Source organism: Cervus elaphus, chromosome 25, assembly GCF_910594005.1.
Source record: "Cervus elaphus chromosome 25, mCerEla1.1, whole genome shotgun sequence".
In the NCBI taxonomy this organism is placed as follows: Eukaryota; Metazoa; Chordata; class Mammalia; order Artiodactyla; family Cervidae; genus Cervus; species Cervus elaphus.
In genome coordinates, this window is record NC_057839.1 from 39,013,410 (window position 1) to 39,029,263 (window position 15,854).

Consider the following 15,854-nt stretch of genomic DNA (forward strand, 5'->3'; position numbering starts at 1 on the left):
AAACATAAGACTAGAAATTAAGGATTTTCGAAAGATCACCCAAGAATGTTAAAATGTCAGTGTAGGGGAGAACCTGAAGACAGAGCAAAAAGAATATATAGACAGGGTCCTTGGGACTTCCCTGGTGGTCCAGCGGCTAAGACTCCATGCTCCCAATGCAGGGGGCCAGGGTTCCAACCCTGGTCCAGAAACTGGATCCAACAAACCACAACTAAAAGATCTTGCATGCTGCAAATAAAAATTCTACATGCTGCAACTAAAAAAAAAAAAAAATGCTCTGCATCACAAGAAGACTGCAGATCCCACATGCTGCAACTAAGACCTGGCACAGCCAAATACATCACTAAATACTAAAAAAAAAAGGAAGGTCCTTCTTAAAAAGAAGAGCTATAGCAGATTTGTACAAATAATAGCTGCCAAGTTATGCTTTAGATTTCCCTAGCCCAAATATCAAAAGAAATAACCTCAAAAAACATAACAATAGGTAGAAATATCAGAATTAGAAACTGAAAGACCTGAAAGATAGAAACTATCCAGAAATTTTTACAGAAAAGGACAAGAGTGATTAGAAAAATACCTCCCCAAAAGAGTACAACAGCGCTATATGAAAATATCCCACAAATCAAGAATTCATAGGGAAATACATTCTCAAAGTAGAGAGGCTGCCCTTATGCAAACAGTTATCACATTAGGCAGCTAGCAGCTAAAAACGATGTTCAAGAGATGACACAGGGGTTGAAAAAACAAAGAAGGACCAACTAGTCAGAACTCTAACAAACTAGCTTCCCGGAAAACAGAATATGCAACACATGAAGTGGAAACTTCCTTGACTCCTAGACTCAAGTCACTCGAAACTCCCTTGGACCATAGGTTTGTTCCACTAGCTACAAGCTCTTCTTTAAGGAAATGAGGAGACTCAAGGAGAATCTATTCACAGCCTCTCTGTCACCAGGCAAGGAGAGTAAAATAAAAAGGATGAGATTCTAGACATAAGATTGCAAACTTTCACTGTAAAGGGTCAGATTGAAAATATGTTAAGCTCTGCAGGCCATATACAATCTCTGTCACGTATTCTTTCTCGTTGAATTCTGTTTTACAATCTTTTAACACTGTATAATTTTTAGTTCAAGTGTCAAAAAAAGAAAGTCCAAACCAACTCTTGTGTTTAGTCTCTCAGTCGTGTCTCTTTGCGACTCCATGAACTGTAGCCCACCAGGATCCTCCATGGAATTCTCCAGGCAAGAATACTAGAGTGGGGAGCCATTCCTTTCTCCAGGAGATCTTCCTGACCTGGGGGTCCAATCTGGTCTCCTGCATTGCAGGCAGATTCTGTACTGTCTGAGCCCCCAGGGAAGCCCTACTAAACCAAACCTACTATTTGTGTGTGCATGGGGTCGCAAAGAGTCAGATATGACTGAGCAACTAAGCAGGGACAGGGTTCCTTGGTCATTTCCATGTGTGGATATATCTGTCAGAGAAGCTCCTTAAATTGGGTTCCTGAGTCAAAGAGTATGTATCCATGTTTATAATTCGGAAGATAACACCAAATTGCCCTCTACAGAATGGAACTAATTTACACTCCAGGCAACAATGCCTGAAAGTGCTTATTTCTCCAGATATTATCAACACAGTTTACATTTTACATCTTGACAGATATTATCAAATTGTTCTTTAGAAAAACAGCTTAATAATTGATATCCCACACTTTCTTTCTCCCCAAATTTGTCTTCTTGCTACATAGGATAATAGAGATCTGTTTCATCTTTGCCCATCTTACAGGGGGATTTTCATTTTTTTCTTCAATTATTACTGAAGGTGAATACAATGTTTATTAGTCAGTTGCATTTCTTATGCTGTTATCTGTTGTTTTCTTTGAAATTTTTAATTTTCAAATACTTCTCTTTATTGATTTGTAGAAACTCATGTATTATGTATATAGCTAGCAGCCCACTGCTTTCAAAATGTTTGTCAACTTTTTATGAGCTTATAATCTGTCGTTTAATTTTGCCTCTGTTAGCTTTTGTTTTCTAAAGTATAACATACCTTTTTAATTATAAAAGCAATTCATGCTGTTTTGCCATATTATAGAAAGTAGAAGTTCTTCATTACTCCTATGTAATTTTATGTCCAATCCCAAGATGGAATCTCTTAAACTTTCCTTTGTAACAGAAAGACAGAAACATATAAGCTGCATATTACAGAAATCGACTTGTTTGAATACTATTTTTCATTTAATAAATATTTGTGGAAATCTTCCTATTTATAAAAGTTTCCAGAAAATATGGTTTATACTAACAAAGGCAGAAAACAGGCAAGGACAGACAGTGATATTTAAAAGCAAATTAAAGCAGCTCTTCAAAAGACACTATCCTGAAAATGAAAAGCAAGATACAGACTGAGAGGAAATATTTGTGATAAACATATCTTATAAAGAACTTTATCAACCAATCCAAGAAAAGCAACTGAACTTTAGAAATGGACAAAAGATTTGGACACTTCACCAAAGAAAATAACACAAATAAGAACATAAAAGGATGCTCACCATTCATCAAGAAAATTTAAGTTAAAACCCAACTATACAACACCTACAGGTTTCCCCGGTGACTCAGCGGTAACAAATCTGCCTGCAATGCAGGAGACATGGGTTCGATCCCTGGGTGGGGAAGATCCCCTGGAGGAGGGCATGGCAACCCACTTCCGTATTTTTGTCTGGAGAATCCCACGGACAGAGGAGCCTGGCGAGCTACAGTCCAGAGGGTCGCAAAGAGTCAGACACGAATGAAGCAACTAGAGCGAGCATGCATGCGTGTAACGCTACACATGGAAAAGAGTGGCTGAACTTTGGTAATACCAACTGCAGGCAAGCATGAAATGACTAGAATCCTTACACACTGCTCCTAAGAAAGTAAAAATGGTTCAGCACTTGGGAAAAGTTAAGCAATTTCTTACAAAGTTAACACACAAAATGCACATGGTCCAGCAAGTCTCTCTTAGGTATCTACCCAAGAAAATTAAAACATCTGTCTACAAAAAGATCTATATGGAAATATTTATAGCAGCCTGATTCATAATACCTAGAAACTAGAAGCAATCCAAATGTCTATCAGCTAATGAACAGATAATCTGTCTGTTGTATATTCATACAACAGAATACTACAGAACAACAAAATGGGGGAAACACTGTTGATAGAGGCAACAACAAAATCAGATCAGTGGTTTTCTAAGGGTCAGGAGACAGGAAAGACTGCAAAGTCACTAGAAGGAATTCTCTGGGATAACAAAAACGTTCTATAACTTGTGCTTAGTCATAATATCACCACTACCATGTGGTGGTGGTGATAATATGACTATGCATTTCCCCAAACTCATAAAACTGTACATTTAAAAAAATGAATTTTGGTGTATATAAATTATACCCCAATAAATGTGATTTTTAAAAAGCTAATAAACTTTAAAAGTTCATTAAAAGCCATAAAAAACTAAATCAAAACAGTAAGAAATTAGTCAAGTAGACTGATTTAAAAGATTCTCACAGATTGTAGCAAAAAAAAAAAAAAAAAAAGAAGATAAAGAGAACTAGGTCAGAAAGAAGAAAAGGGAAATGGAGAAGAAATAATAGATCTGGATAGCCAGTAGGCCTAAAAGAAAATTAGGACAGAAACAGCTTAAACAATAGCCTAAATGTTTAGAGATACAATCCAATCTTAGGATACTAACAAAATCTTAGTAATGGGAAGTAATACATAAAAGATAACAATGTGTGAGTCTGTGTACTGAAATTCCTTCATGCTAAACAATACTAAGATAATAATTATTTATACTGCATTACTAAGCACCCAGCACTGAGCCACACATTTTGCATACATTATTCATTAATTATTATCACAAGCCCAAAGAAATGGAATTGTTTTATTTTGCAGGGAAAGAAAGCAAGGGTCAAAGTGATCACACTTGCCTAGTCACACAGAAAATGAACTGGTAAAAGCAGAATTCAAATGCAGATTTCTATGACACTGAATCTATGCTCTTACCCATCATGCACACTGACTCTAGATTAGTTGAAGAAGTGAATTTAATATAAATCAGTTTGCTACAGAAAAGAAAGAGGGAGGGGAAATATTTCGACAGAAGTCTGGGAGAGTAATGAAACTTCCTTCTACCTCCATAATAACTGACAGGTAGGACACAAGGTCAGCTACTTAAGCAGAGCATCATGCCAATGACTAGAGCAATGACTCACCCGTTATGATTTCTCGTAATAGAAATTTTTACATTGCTGAGTCAAGCATTCACTCAGGAAGATGAAATATTAATTAATGGTGGATTTTTTTTTCTTTGAACTCTGGAACTATTTAATCAAAAGAAGAAATTAACAGATATATGCCAAAGACTACAAATGCCACTTTAAAAAGTAGAAATCACAGTTCAGGAGCAGTCACTTTTAATATAAAATGAATGGAAATGGTAAGATGCAATAAAATTCATTAAGCAGTTACCTTGAGATTATATATCATATTATTTAGCTCATAAAGAGCAAAACATACCAACCCGAGACCTGAAGCCCAATGCATCATAACAATGCAGAGCCAGAGATTTCAAAAACTGCCGATTCCTTATTTACCCTGAATTGATATGGTTTAAGTTAAAATTTTTCAATTTTGCTGGAAAAGAAATTTTATACTTCCTTTCTTTTTGAAAAAAAAAGGGGGATACATCTTGGTGGAAATGCCTTCTTATTCTACACAAAAAGAAGTTTTTGGAGAAAAATATGAAAGCATTCCATTATTTACTACCTATTTAATGAATAATTAGTTCTTACTATATGACAGGCACTATTCCAGGTATTGAAATACAAGTAAACAAATATAAAAAACAGGTCATTTCTGCTGTAAAGAAAACAAACCAGAACAGTGCATAGAGTAGGTGGTGGTAGAGAGGTGGGGAGATGAGCTACTTTTAACAGGATTATTAGGAAAGGTCTCTGAAGAGCTGCCGACATCTGAGACACAACTCAAGAGGTCACTGGTTTTTAGTCAATGAGATAAAATACACAAATTGTGTAAGTTGATGACAGAGAGGGTTAACAGAAACCCAGGAAATTAAGCAAAAAAAAAACAAAAACCTTAAGCTTATATAATATTACAATGAAAATATCTGAAAATATCAATATATTCAGGTACACAGCATATATATCAAAGAATATTAACTGTACTTAACCACATATCTTTCACCTCATAGTAAAGCTTTCTGGTGATGCACACAATCCCACACTGACCTCTACACAGATCATGTCAACAACCTCCTTTCTAATTGGTAAACCACAAGAAAGTCCTGTCATTCCCAGGACTATCCTGACATACCAAGAATAACTTTTGTGATTTAATTAACCTACTAACTCTTGGCTCAGTAGTAAAGAATCCGCCAGCAATGCAGGTGACGCAGGTTCAGTCCCTGGGTCAGGAAGATCCCCTGGAGGAGGGCATAGCAACCCACTCCAGGATTCTTGCCTGGAGAATCGCCATGAACAGAGGAGCCTGGCAGGCTATAGTCCATGGGGTCACAAAGAGCCAGACATGACCAAGTGACTGAGCACACACACATGCACTAACTCTACAAATGAAGTTATCCTGTAACTTTTTCTTTCTTATTGATGTTACCCAAGATTAGCTGCAAATAAATAAAAGCTCGTTATGCAAGACTGAGTGTGAATATATAACGAGGCTTCTTTTTCTAACAACTCTTATCAAAGTATAGATTTGCAATGAATTTAAAAGTAAATACTGATCACTCCATACCCACAGGAATGATTATCATCAAAAAGACAAATACAAATGCTGGTGACCAATGGTTAGTCAAATGGTTAAGGACTCACTGCCCAGGGCCCCAGGTTTAATCACCAGTCAGGGGCTTCCCTGGTGGTTCAGAGGGTAAAGCGTCTGCCTACAATGCAGGAGACCTGGGTTTGATCCCTGGGTCTGGAAGATCCCCTGGAGAAGGAAATGGCACCCCACTCCAGTACTCTTGCCTGGGAAACCCATGAATGGAGAAGCCTGGTAGGCTACAGTCCATGGTCGCAAAGAGTCAGATGTGACTGAGCAACTTCACTTTCAGGGAACTGAGATCCCACATGCTGCATAGCATGGGGGTGGGGGGATGGTTGGTAAGAATGTAGAAAGACTGGAACCTTCTATATTGCTTGTGGGAATTTAAAATGGTATAGCCACTTGGAAAACAGTTATTTTCAAGTTATTAATATGTTAAATATAGATTTACATTATGACCTAGCAATTCCCAATTTATGTTAAAAGAAATGAAAACATATGCTCATTAAAAGACTTGTTACACAAATGTTCAATAGCAGCACTATTCATAATAGCCAAAAACTGGAAACAACCCAAACGTCTACCAAATGGTGAACAGACAAACAAAACATGCTCTCTCTCTCTCTCTCTCTATATATATATATATATGTATACATACATATATATAAAAAGAATACTGGTCAACCATAAGAAAGAACAAAAGTCCTGATGTATGCTACAACATGGGTGAGCCTCAAAAATATTCTGCTAAGGAAAAGAGGCCAGATGCAAAAGATCACATGTTAGATCACATAAAAGATCACATATGGTTCCATTTATCTGAGACATCCGAAAAAGCACACCTATAAAGCAGATGAGTGGCTGCCTAAGGCTGGAGATGGAAATGGACAGTGACCACAAATGGGAAAGAGGTTTGTTTTTAGAGTGATGGTAATTAGATTGTGGTTGCACAACCCCACTGTTAGAAACTACTGAATTGCATGCTTAAAATGAGTGAAGTTTATGGTATATAAATTAAACCTCAATAAACTGAATTTAAGTAAATACTAAAACAAAAGAAACAAAGAAATTCAAATTAATTTTAAGATGCTGTTTGCTGAAACATATTATAAAGAATGAAACAGCCTCTCTATTGTGAGATAAACTGATTACATCCCTCTGCCATAGTCCTCTCATCTGCCATCAGATGAACAAGTTAATGAAAGCTTGCTGCGTGCAAGCACATCACTGTTTTACTGAGTTATAGTGATGACTCAATCTTCCCACCAATTGTCTCTATTATAACTACTTTGAAACTTTGTTCATATAACACTTTATGACAAAACAAGTTTTCACTTTGCTTTTATCATTTATATATGAAGGATGTCTCTCCTCCTTTCTCATGAGGCCATGGCAACTAAAAGTGAAAGTAGCATTTGAGCCCAGATGATTTTAAACACAAAGGTAAACAAATGCAGGCATTAGGGTTGTGCTAAATGATTAGCAACAGGAAAAAAACACAACATTTTTAAATTAATGAAAAGAATTCATGAGCCTCTGAAAATACACCCACAAACCCCAGTTTGAGAAATCTGTAATTATGCAAAGTCTGAGAAATTATTGAAGTATGCAGGGCTGTCTCACTTCACACTGAATGTTCATACAATTAAGTGGTTCTAGTTAAGTGCCCATTCACAAAATGCTTTGGGAAGAAAGTCTCTATAATGCATGACCAAAAACAACTGTGTTTTCAGTTATGAGTCTTTGGTGGACTTTCTAAGTGGAAATTTATTTTAACATCCATTAAAATAGCAATCTTAAAACAATAATCACCTGATGAAAAAATAGTAGAATTTATCCACTTGAAAAGGTTGAACATCCGACACAAATGATGAACTCTTGAAAACCATTATGGTACAGTAACAAAACTGCAAAAAATTTTCTCAAAAGTGAATGTAAATGCATAATCACTTAAATCAATACTATTAATTGAATTACGCTACATCTGACTAAAAAACACTTTATCGACTATTATCCCAGAACTTAAAGCAAGACATCAGGCTTACAAGTTTCCAAATGAATTGTTAACTTGTTAATCATTAGCAGACTAGAAGATTATAGTAGAGGGATATAATTTATTTTCAACAACAAAAAACTCATTCTGTACATCCCACTGAGTTTCTTTTTTATTTTTCATATCGAATACAGGCAACCCTTGTTTTGCATGGTTCTGATATGCATGGATTTCAGTTGCCATGGTTTAGATAAATAATACCAGATCCCAACAACACAGCTCAAATTTCAGTTACTATTGTATACTAACCATGAGTAACCACATAAAGTACAAACTTTGCTAATAGCATGTCAGTCCAAAAATCACTATATAAATAGAACTGTGCATCGTTATCAATTGCCAATCACAGCACTTGTTTCAAAGTCTGTCACTGATTGGTCACTGCACATACATTACTTAATTTATGCACAGACAACAAAGCACACAGTTGTTTTGCCTTCTTGTCTCCCAGGGATAAACCCATGTGACATTTCATAAAATGGATAATCAAAAGGGGGTTATGTGACCATGTCGACATTTTAAAATGTACACAAAAGGCATTTCATTTCTTGCTATCTCATCTTGAGAAACACTCAATTTACACATATGCCCAATGAGGTATAGAAGTAATCATGTCATCATTTATTTGGAATAGTAAAAAAGTTGCCACAACCATAAAGTCCATCAAGGGGAGAATAGCTCATCAGTGTAATGGTGTTCAAAGTATGTACTCAGATCAAGGTGGCATGTGGGAACTTGTTAGAGATATAAATTCTTAGCCTCCCCAAACCTAAAGAATTTGAAACTGTAAAGGTAAGGCATAGCACTTAATATTTTAACAAGCCCTTCATATGGTTCTGACACCAATTAAAGCTTTAAAACCACTTAACTATGGTAAATTATACATAGTATGCTAATATAGCATTTAGAAACAATATAGCAGTATACATGTAGTGATATAAAAAATCTCCAAGCAATATTGTGAGTGGGGAAAAAAATTATGGAACAACAACCACCTGATACCATTTATGAAATACAAAATGTACTTGTTTTTTGATATGTACATTTGATATCTGTTGACATCTGCATGAAAAAACCTCAAAGAATTTAACACAATGTAAACAGTGATAAAACCTGGGGAAAAGATTAAAATAAAGATGATAAAGAAAGAAGTTTAGTTTTATCTGAAATGTTTTAATTTCTGAATGAAAACATAACTTTATGTAGTACTTCATCAATTAAAATGCTTTCAAAAGAAGAGAATAGACAGTAGTCATCTTTAAGTGGGCTAAAAGAAAAAATTCTTATTTTGAGCTATCTAAATGATCCAAAAATTCTCAACATTTTATGAAAAGTTTTACTTCATCTACATTTTTTTTTTGCATAGAGAATACAACAGAAGGGTCTGTGATCTCAAGGATTCTATCAATAATTTTTAAATCTATATAAATACATAATTATTAAGAATCTTTGAGGAAACAAAGAAAGTAAAAAGTGACTAGCAGATTGTATCAGAGAAAATGTGATAATGATTTTCACTAAATAACAAAAGAAGACTTTAGAAACTAGAGATCCATAAATCTAATATTGATATGGGGCAAAAGTCCAAAACAAAGTTAAATAAGACTTCAAAATACCAAAGGATGCCTCAAAAAGAAGCTGAACAAGTGTTTTTTTAATCTGATTTTTATATTGACAGATCAAGAAAACATTTAACATCACTCTTTTCAAGGTGTCCCAGGAGAGTGAGAATGAGGCTAAGAATATTACAGCTTCAGTCCTTTGGTGAAATTAATCAGAGGTGCCCCAAATCCAGAACACCCTGCCTCAGTCTCACCCCTAAACAGAACTTCTGCCTCCCCTCCTGAATGGCTCTGGGGCTCCTCTGGGTGTGAATACCTCTTTGACACCCACTTATTCATCATAATGCTCCCTCTTGGATATCAGCCAAATTCTGACATCTTTTATTACAGGTGAGGAGATGGTCTAAAAACAGCATACTGTGCTTTTGTATCTTGAAAACAGATTCCCTCAAGTTTTCTTGGCAGATAAAATAGAAATAATGCAGATGAGTGACAAAAGAAGAACTCAGCTTGAGTAACTGGTATGCATAGATTCTCATATGAGTGAACAACTTAATCTAAAAAGTTGTTTAGCAAATCAAAGTCAAAAAAAAGAAGGGTTTCTAATGGCACACCAAAGTCTGCCTCTTGCAATATTTATCAAGTTATTAATTGAATAAGAACTTACTGAACATTTATCAAATTTGCAATTAGCAAAACTCAAAGATCTGACCATTACAGAAGAATTCCAAATGTTTTACGTAATAATCATCCTCTCAAGGAGGTAGAGCTTAACTTTTCCACTCTCCCAAATGTGAGCAGCATTTATTGATTTGCTTCCAAGGAATGGCATATGGAAAAGTGAGGAAAAAGTAACTCTACAGTGGAGAAATCTTACAAACATGATAGCATGTACCTCTGAAATGTGGTAAGAAGGGCACTTCACCTCTGTGATATTCAGCCCAAAAACCCATAGCCTCAGTCTAACCATGAGAAAAACATCATTTAAAAAATAATAATAAATCAAAGGATATTCTACAAAATACCTGTCCTGTACACCTCAAAACCGTCCAGGTCATGAAAAACAAGGAAAGATTGAGATACTATTATAAATCAGAGGATACTAGACAGACCTGAAGACTAAATGCAATGTAGTATCTTAGAAGGGATATTGGTTTTTAAAAAGTGAAATCCGTGGAGAAGGAAATGGCAACCCACTCCAGTATTCCTGCTTGGGAAATTCCATGGACAGAGCAGCCTGGTGGGCTACAGCCCACGGACGGTGTCACAAAAGAGTCAGACACGACTTAGTGATTAAACAACAACAAAGTATGTTAGCCATGGAACCAGAGTTCCAAGGTCCAGTAGAAACATATAAGAGAAAAACAAGCAATGAGAGGCTGGATAAGAAACTGGAAACAGAGTGCTAATAAATAAATAAATAAATAAATAAAATAAAAAGTGAAATCCAAATAAAGTTTAGAGTTGAGCTAACGATAATGCATCAACCTTGGCTTGTCACAGGTATAATGTGACGTGGTAATGTAAGATGTTAATAATAAGAGGAACTGGGTTACGGGTGTACTTGAACTCTAGACTACCTTATAGTTTTTCTGTAAATTAAAAATATTCTGAAATTAAAAGTTCACTAAAATTATGAACTGAAAATATCAAATGATCTCTTCATTTGAGCGCACACACCTATGTTTTTTACCTCTTTCAACTGAAAAGGTCAAGAAGTAATGATACCCCAGTATCAGTGAACATGTGCAGCAACCAGATTTGCTCTTGAATACCACTCCCATAACAAAACAGCTGTCTGTGGAAAAATCCTTACTCTGGGACTTGGAAAGGCATGTACTAGGATAAAAAGTAAGCTTTTAAAGACTAAAAAGGTCATGTCAAAACAAAGTAATCAGGGACTCCCACTGGCCAAATCTTGGACAACTTAAACATCAAAAAAGAATAATGACTCCAACTGACTGAAACACAGGAAAATTGTAAAATCATAAATACTGGTAACTGCAAAAGAAAAAAAACACACTCATCATCACCAATAGCAACAACTCATTAACAATGCTAATCTGTAAGCTAAAAATGAGTAATAAAAGGGTAATAACTAAGCATTTATCCTGACTCTTCAGTAGGAATTGTATTTCAGGGGAACCAATTAATACCAGTTACTGAGGAAAAGTACTTCCTTTAGAAGAGTGCCAACAAGTAAAAGTAGATGAAACAGCAGAATTAGAAAACCCCTATCTTGCAGTCCTCAATGAAACAAAATAAATGATTCAGGTATGAATAATCAATGGATGCTAAACTTATTAATTGAAAGGATGAATAGAATCTGGATATTAATGTGGTACCAAGGTATTTTCCCACAAAGTTCTTTCCTATCTCAAGTATGTGATATTAACTTTACAATGGAGGAATCAGATATTCCAACTTAGCCCAGGGATCAGTCTTAATTTCTAGTCACTAACAGTGACAACAACCAGATAATATACGCCACCTGATATTAGACAATACGGATTATAATCAAGCCTTTGGATCTTCTATAGGAAATACTGGAGATAAAGAAAAAAACTTAGATGATATCAAAAGGAAGCAATTAGAAATCAGGCAGAAAAATCTCAGAGGACAACTAGACCTGTCTTTTAACAAACCTATGGGAAAGAAAATGGTTAAGGAAGGATCACTGTAGATTAAAAGTTAAGTAAGAGACAAAACCAATACAATATTGTAAAGTATTTAGCCTCCAAAAAAATAAATAAATAAATAAATTTTTAAAAAATAAATAAAATGAGATACAGTTTAAAAAAAAAAGAGAGAGGTACAAAATAGATGTGCTGTGTATTACTTGATTGGATCCATGTCTGACAAACCAGCATTAAAACACATTTTGAGAGCAAAGGAGGAAATTTAAATACGGAATGTTAATTAGAAATATTGAGGAATTCTAAAGAATTTTGTTAAAAGTAATAATGGAACTACATTTACATAGAAAGCATCTGTCATTTTAAAGGGAACACATTGAAGTATTTCAAAATGAAAGGTCTGTTTTTTTTTAATATTATAGTTGATTTATAACATTAGTTTTAGGTGTATAACAGAGTAATTCAATATTTTATGGATTACACTCCACTTAAAATTACTACAAACTAATGGCTATATTTCCGTATGTTATACAACATACCTTTGTTGTCTATTTACCTTATACACAGTAGTCTGTATCCCCTTAATCCCATACCCCTATGTCACCCCTCTCCCCACTCCTCACTGGTAACCACTGGTTGAGTCTCCCCGTCCGTGAGTCTGTTTCTGTTTTGTTATATAAAAACAGTGTCTTCACTTTTAAATAATTCAAAAATTACAAAAATGAACTGAAATAAATAAATAAAAAGATATTTATAATTGCTAAATCTAGGTAAAGAGTAGATGGCTATTATACTAACCCCTCTATTTGTCTCTCCATTTGAAATTGTTTACAGTAAAAAGTGAATTACAGATGAATAGGTAAATAGATATAAAATATACACTGAGTCAATAAAAGGCTTCCCCAATGGTTCAGCAGTAGAGAATCTGCCTGCCTATGCCAGGAGCCACAGGAAAGAAGGGTTTGATCCCTGGGTTGGGAAGATCTCCTGGAGGAGGAAATGGCAACCCACGCCAGTATTCTCCCCTGGAGAATCTCATGAAGGATTCTTGCCTGGAGAATCCCATGGACAGAGGAGCCTGGCAGGCTACAGTCCATAGGATCACACAGAGTCAGACACGACTGAAGCAACTTACCATACACGCACGAGTCAAAAAAAATCATAAAAAGCAGAGAGAGTCACATTATTTGGAGATCAGGAGCAAGTGATGGCAAAGTTAAATAGTTGTCATGATTTAAAGGAGTAATATTCACATAACATTTGCAATTTTAGAGTTTTATATTAATTTTATATGTTGTCAATAATTCTATTTCTTCCCATCTAAACCGTTGATAGCTCACAATTATATACAGGATGCAACAATTTAATTGCAGAAGAGAAAATAAGCTTATTCTTGGTTTTTTCCTGCATTTCCATTATAACAGTGTAGCAAATGACACATTTTAATAAATAATAGAGCACTAGCTTGAAACTCAAGAGACATGTATTCTCTTCAGAGCTGATTATTAACAAAGCACTGGATAGGGACTTCCACTGGTCCAGTGGCTAAGACTCCATGCTCTCAATGCAGGCGACCCGGGTTCGATCCCTGGGGAACCCAGGGAACTGATCCCACATGCTTCAACTAAGACCTGGTACATCCAAATTAAAAAAAAAAAAAAAAGCACTGGAGAGTACTGAACAAGTCACCCAATAGCTGTGAAGATAGAAGGAAAGCATAGTCCCTTTATGTATCAAGAGACTATCATGTGGGGAAAAGGGGTATAAACAACATATTTTATGTACAGTTTCAAAAGGTCATCATACTAACTCAAAATGAATATCACTATTTTAAATCATCAGAGCTATTTTAAATGCAGCCATCACTGGAGATACTGGAGGGCTTTTTGTATTTTTTGTTTTTGTTTTTTTGTCTTTTCCTTTCCAATTGATTATTTCTTTGACATGATCTATTTAGCAAATTTTCAAATCTTTACTTCAGACAGCCTGCAGAAAAATCCCGGCATCTCATTTAGATGCTCTAACCATCACTTTCATCACAAAAGGTTCACGGAGGCAAACGCTCAACAGTCCAGAGATAGGAACTTTCTCTATACAGTTAATGGAACCCAGAGTTTACAAGTAGAGATTAAGCAAAGAGACATTACCCTTACAAGTTCAGGTTGAAGACAAAACTAGATTTATACCCCATTCACGTAAGAGTGAAACTGGGTCTGAATAACTTCAGCTAATCCACATATCTTGAATATTTTTAAATCTCATCGTTGAAAGCTCATTTATAATATACATCATGCAAGTTAACAAGTTTAACCAATAAAATCCATTTCTGATATCCAATAAGCTAAAAGAGCAAAGATGGTCCAAAGCAGAAACAAGAGGCTGGCTTACAGCAGCAACACGTACAGGGCTTTACGATACAATGCTGGCTGACCACACCTGCACAGCGCAGCACCGACGAGCACTTGGCTCCTGGCTTAAATACGCTATACACATATACAACATTGCACAGTAGCTACTGAAGTGTTTTAAAGTAAACTAGACAAAGTAACAATTTCTAAATAAAAATATTTTAAGAAAACACAACAAAAGACAGAAAATGTTTTTAGAACAGATTCATGTAACTAAAGGGAACTTACTAAAATAAAAGATATACCTTCCTTTCGTCTGAATAACAAAGGTAGAATACAGTCATGTAAACTTACTGTATTCTGATAAAAATCATCATAAATGGAATTCAAATGACCAGAGACTCTGTCTTCAAAAATGAAGATATTAAGTTGCATAATACATACCATTCACAGGGCTGAAGGGATCGAAATGCCTTAAAAGAAGCGTCCATTCCAGCAAAATCCCAAAATTTAACATCATAGTCATATCCTCCAGTCACCAAACGGGCACCTGAGGGATCCAGACCCAAAGCAGAAACCTGTTATTAAAAAAGAAAAAATTAAATGGAGAGAAACTATTTATAGTCTATTATAACCCCCATTTCCTTTCTCTAACCCTGCGGCTCTGCTGCTGCTGCTGCTGCTAAGTCACTTCAGTCATGTCCAACTCTGTGCAACCCCATAGACGGCAGCCCACCAGGCTGCTCTGTCCCTGGGATTCTCCAGGCAAGAATACTGGAGCAGGTTGCCATTTCCTTCTCCAATGCATGCATGCATGCTAAGTCGCTTCAGTCATGTCTGACTCTGTGAGACCCTATGGACAGCAGCCCACCAGGCTCCTCTGTCCATGGGATTCTCTAGGTAAGAATACTGGAGTGGGTTGCCATTTCCTTCTCCTCTCTAACCTACTTCCTACTTTATAGGCGATGACAATATAGATCACTAACTGCTGTTATTTATGAAAAGTAAAAATGGACAGCACCTTCTAAATCATTTGACTTTATTATGAGTATTATTTCCTTAAAACACAATATTTTTTTAGTTTATTGTAATTGGAGGACAACTATAGTATTGTGATGGGTTTTGCCATACATCAACATGAATCAGCCATAGGCATACATTTGTCCCCTTCCTCCCGAACCCCCCCTCCCCCTTCCCTCCCCACCCCATCCCTCCAGGTTGTCACAGAGCACCAGCTTTGGGTTCCCTGGGTCATACATCAAACTCCCACTGGCTATCTATTTTAATTTAATCTAACCACCAGCTTCATCCCAGCTTCTCTACCATGTACTCTGAATAGCTATCACTGCAAATTCATATGATACACTAAGTTGCCTTAGAATGTAAGTAGGTATCTTAAAAACAATTCATTTTTTCAGTAAAATATTTTGAGA

General features: G+C 35.8%; 1 protein-coding gene across 1 annotated transcript in view; it reads right to left on the reverse strand.

The window, feature by feature from the left end:
* The window catches only part of WDR70 (WD repeat domain 70), a 270,216-nt gene that overhangs the window by 197,488 nt on the left and 56,874 nt on the right, over nucleotides 1-15,854 (reverse strand). Inside the window, exon 7 of the mRNA XM_043887199.1 lies at nucleotides 14,866-14,999. Within this exon, the coding sequence (XP_043743134.1) occupies nucleotides 14,866-14,999 (134 nt within the window). The remainder of the gene's footprint in view (nucleotides 1-14,865; nucleotides 15,000-15,854) is intronic.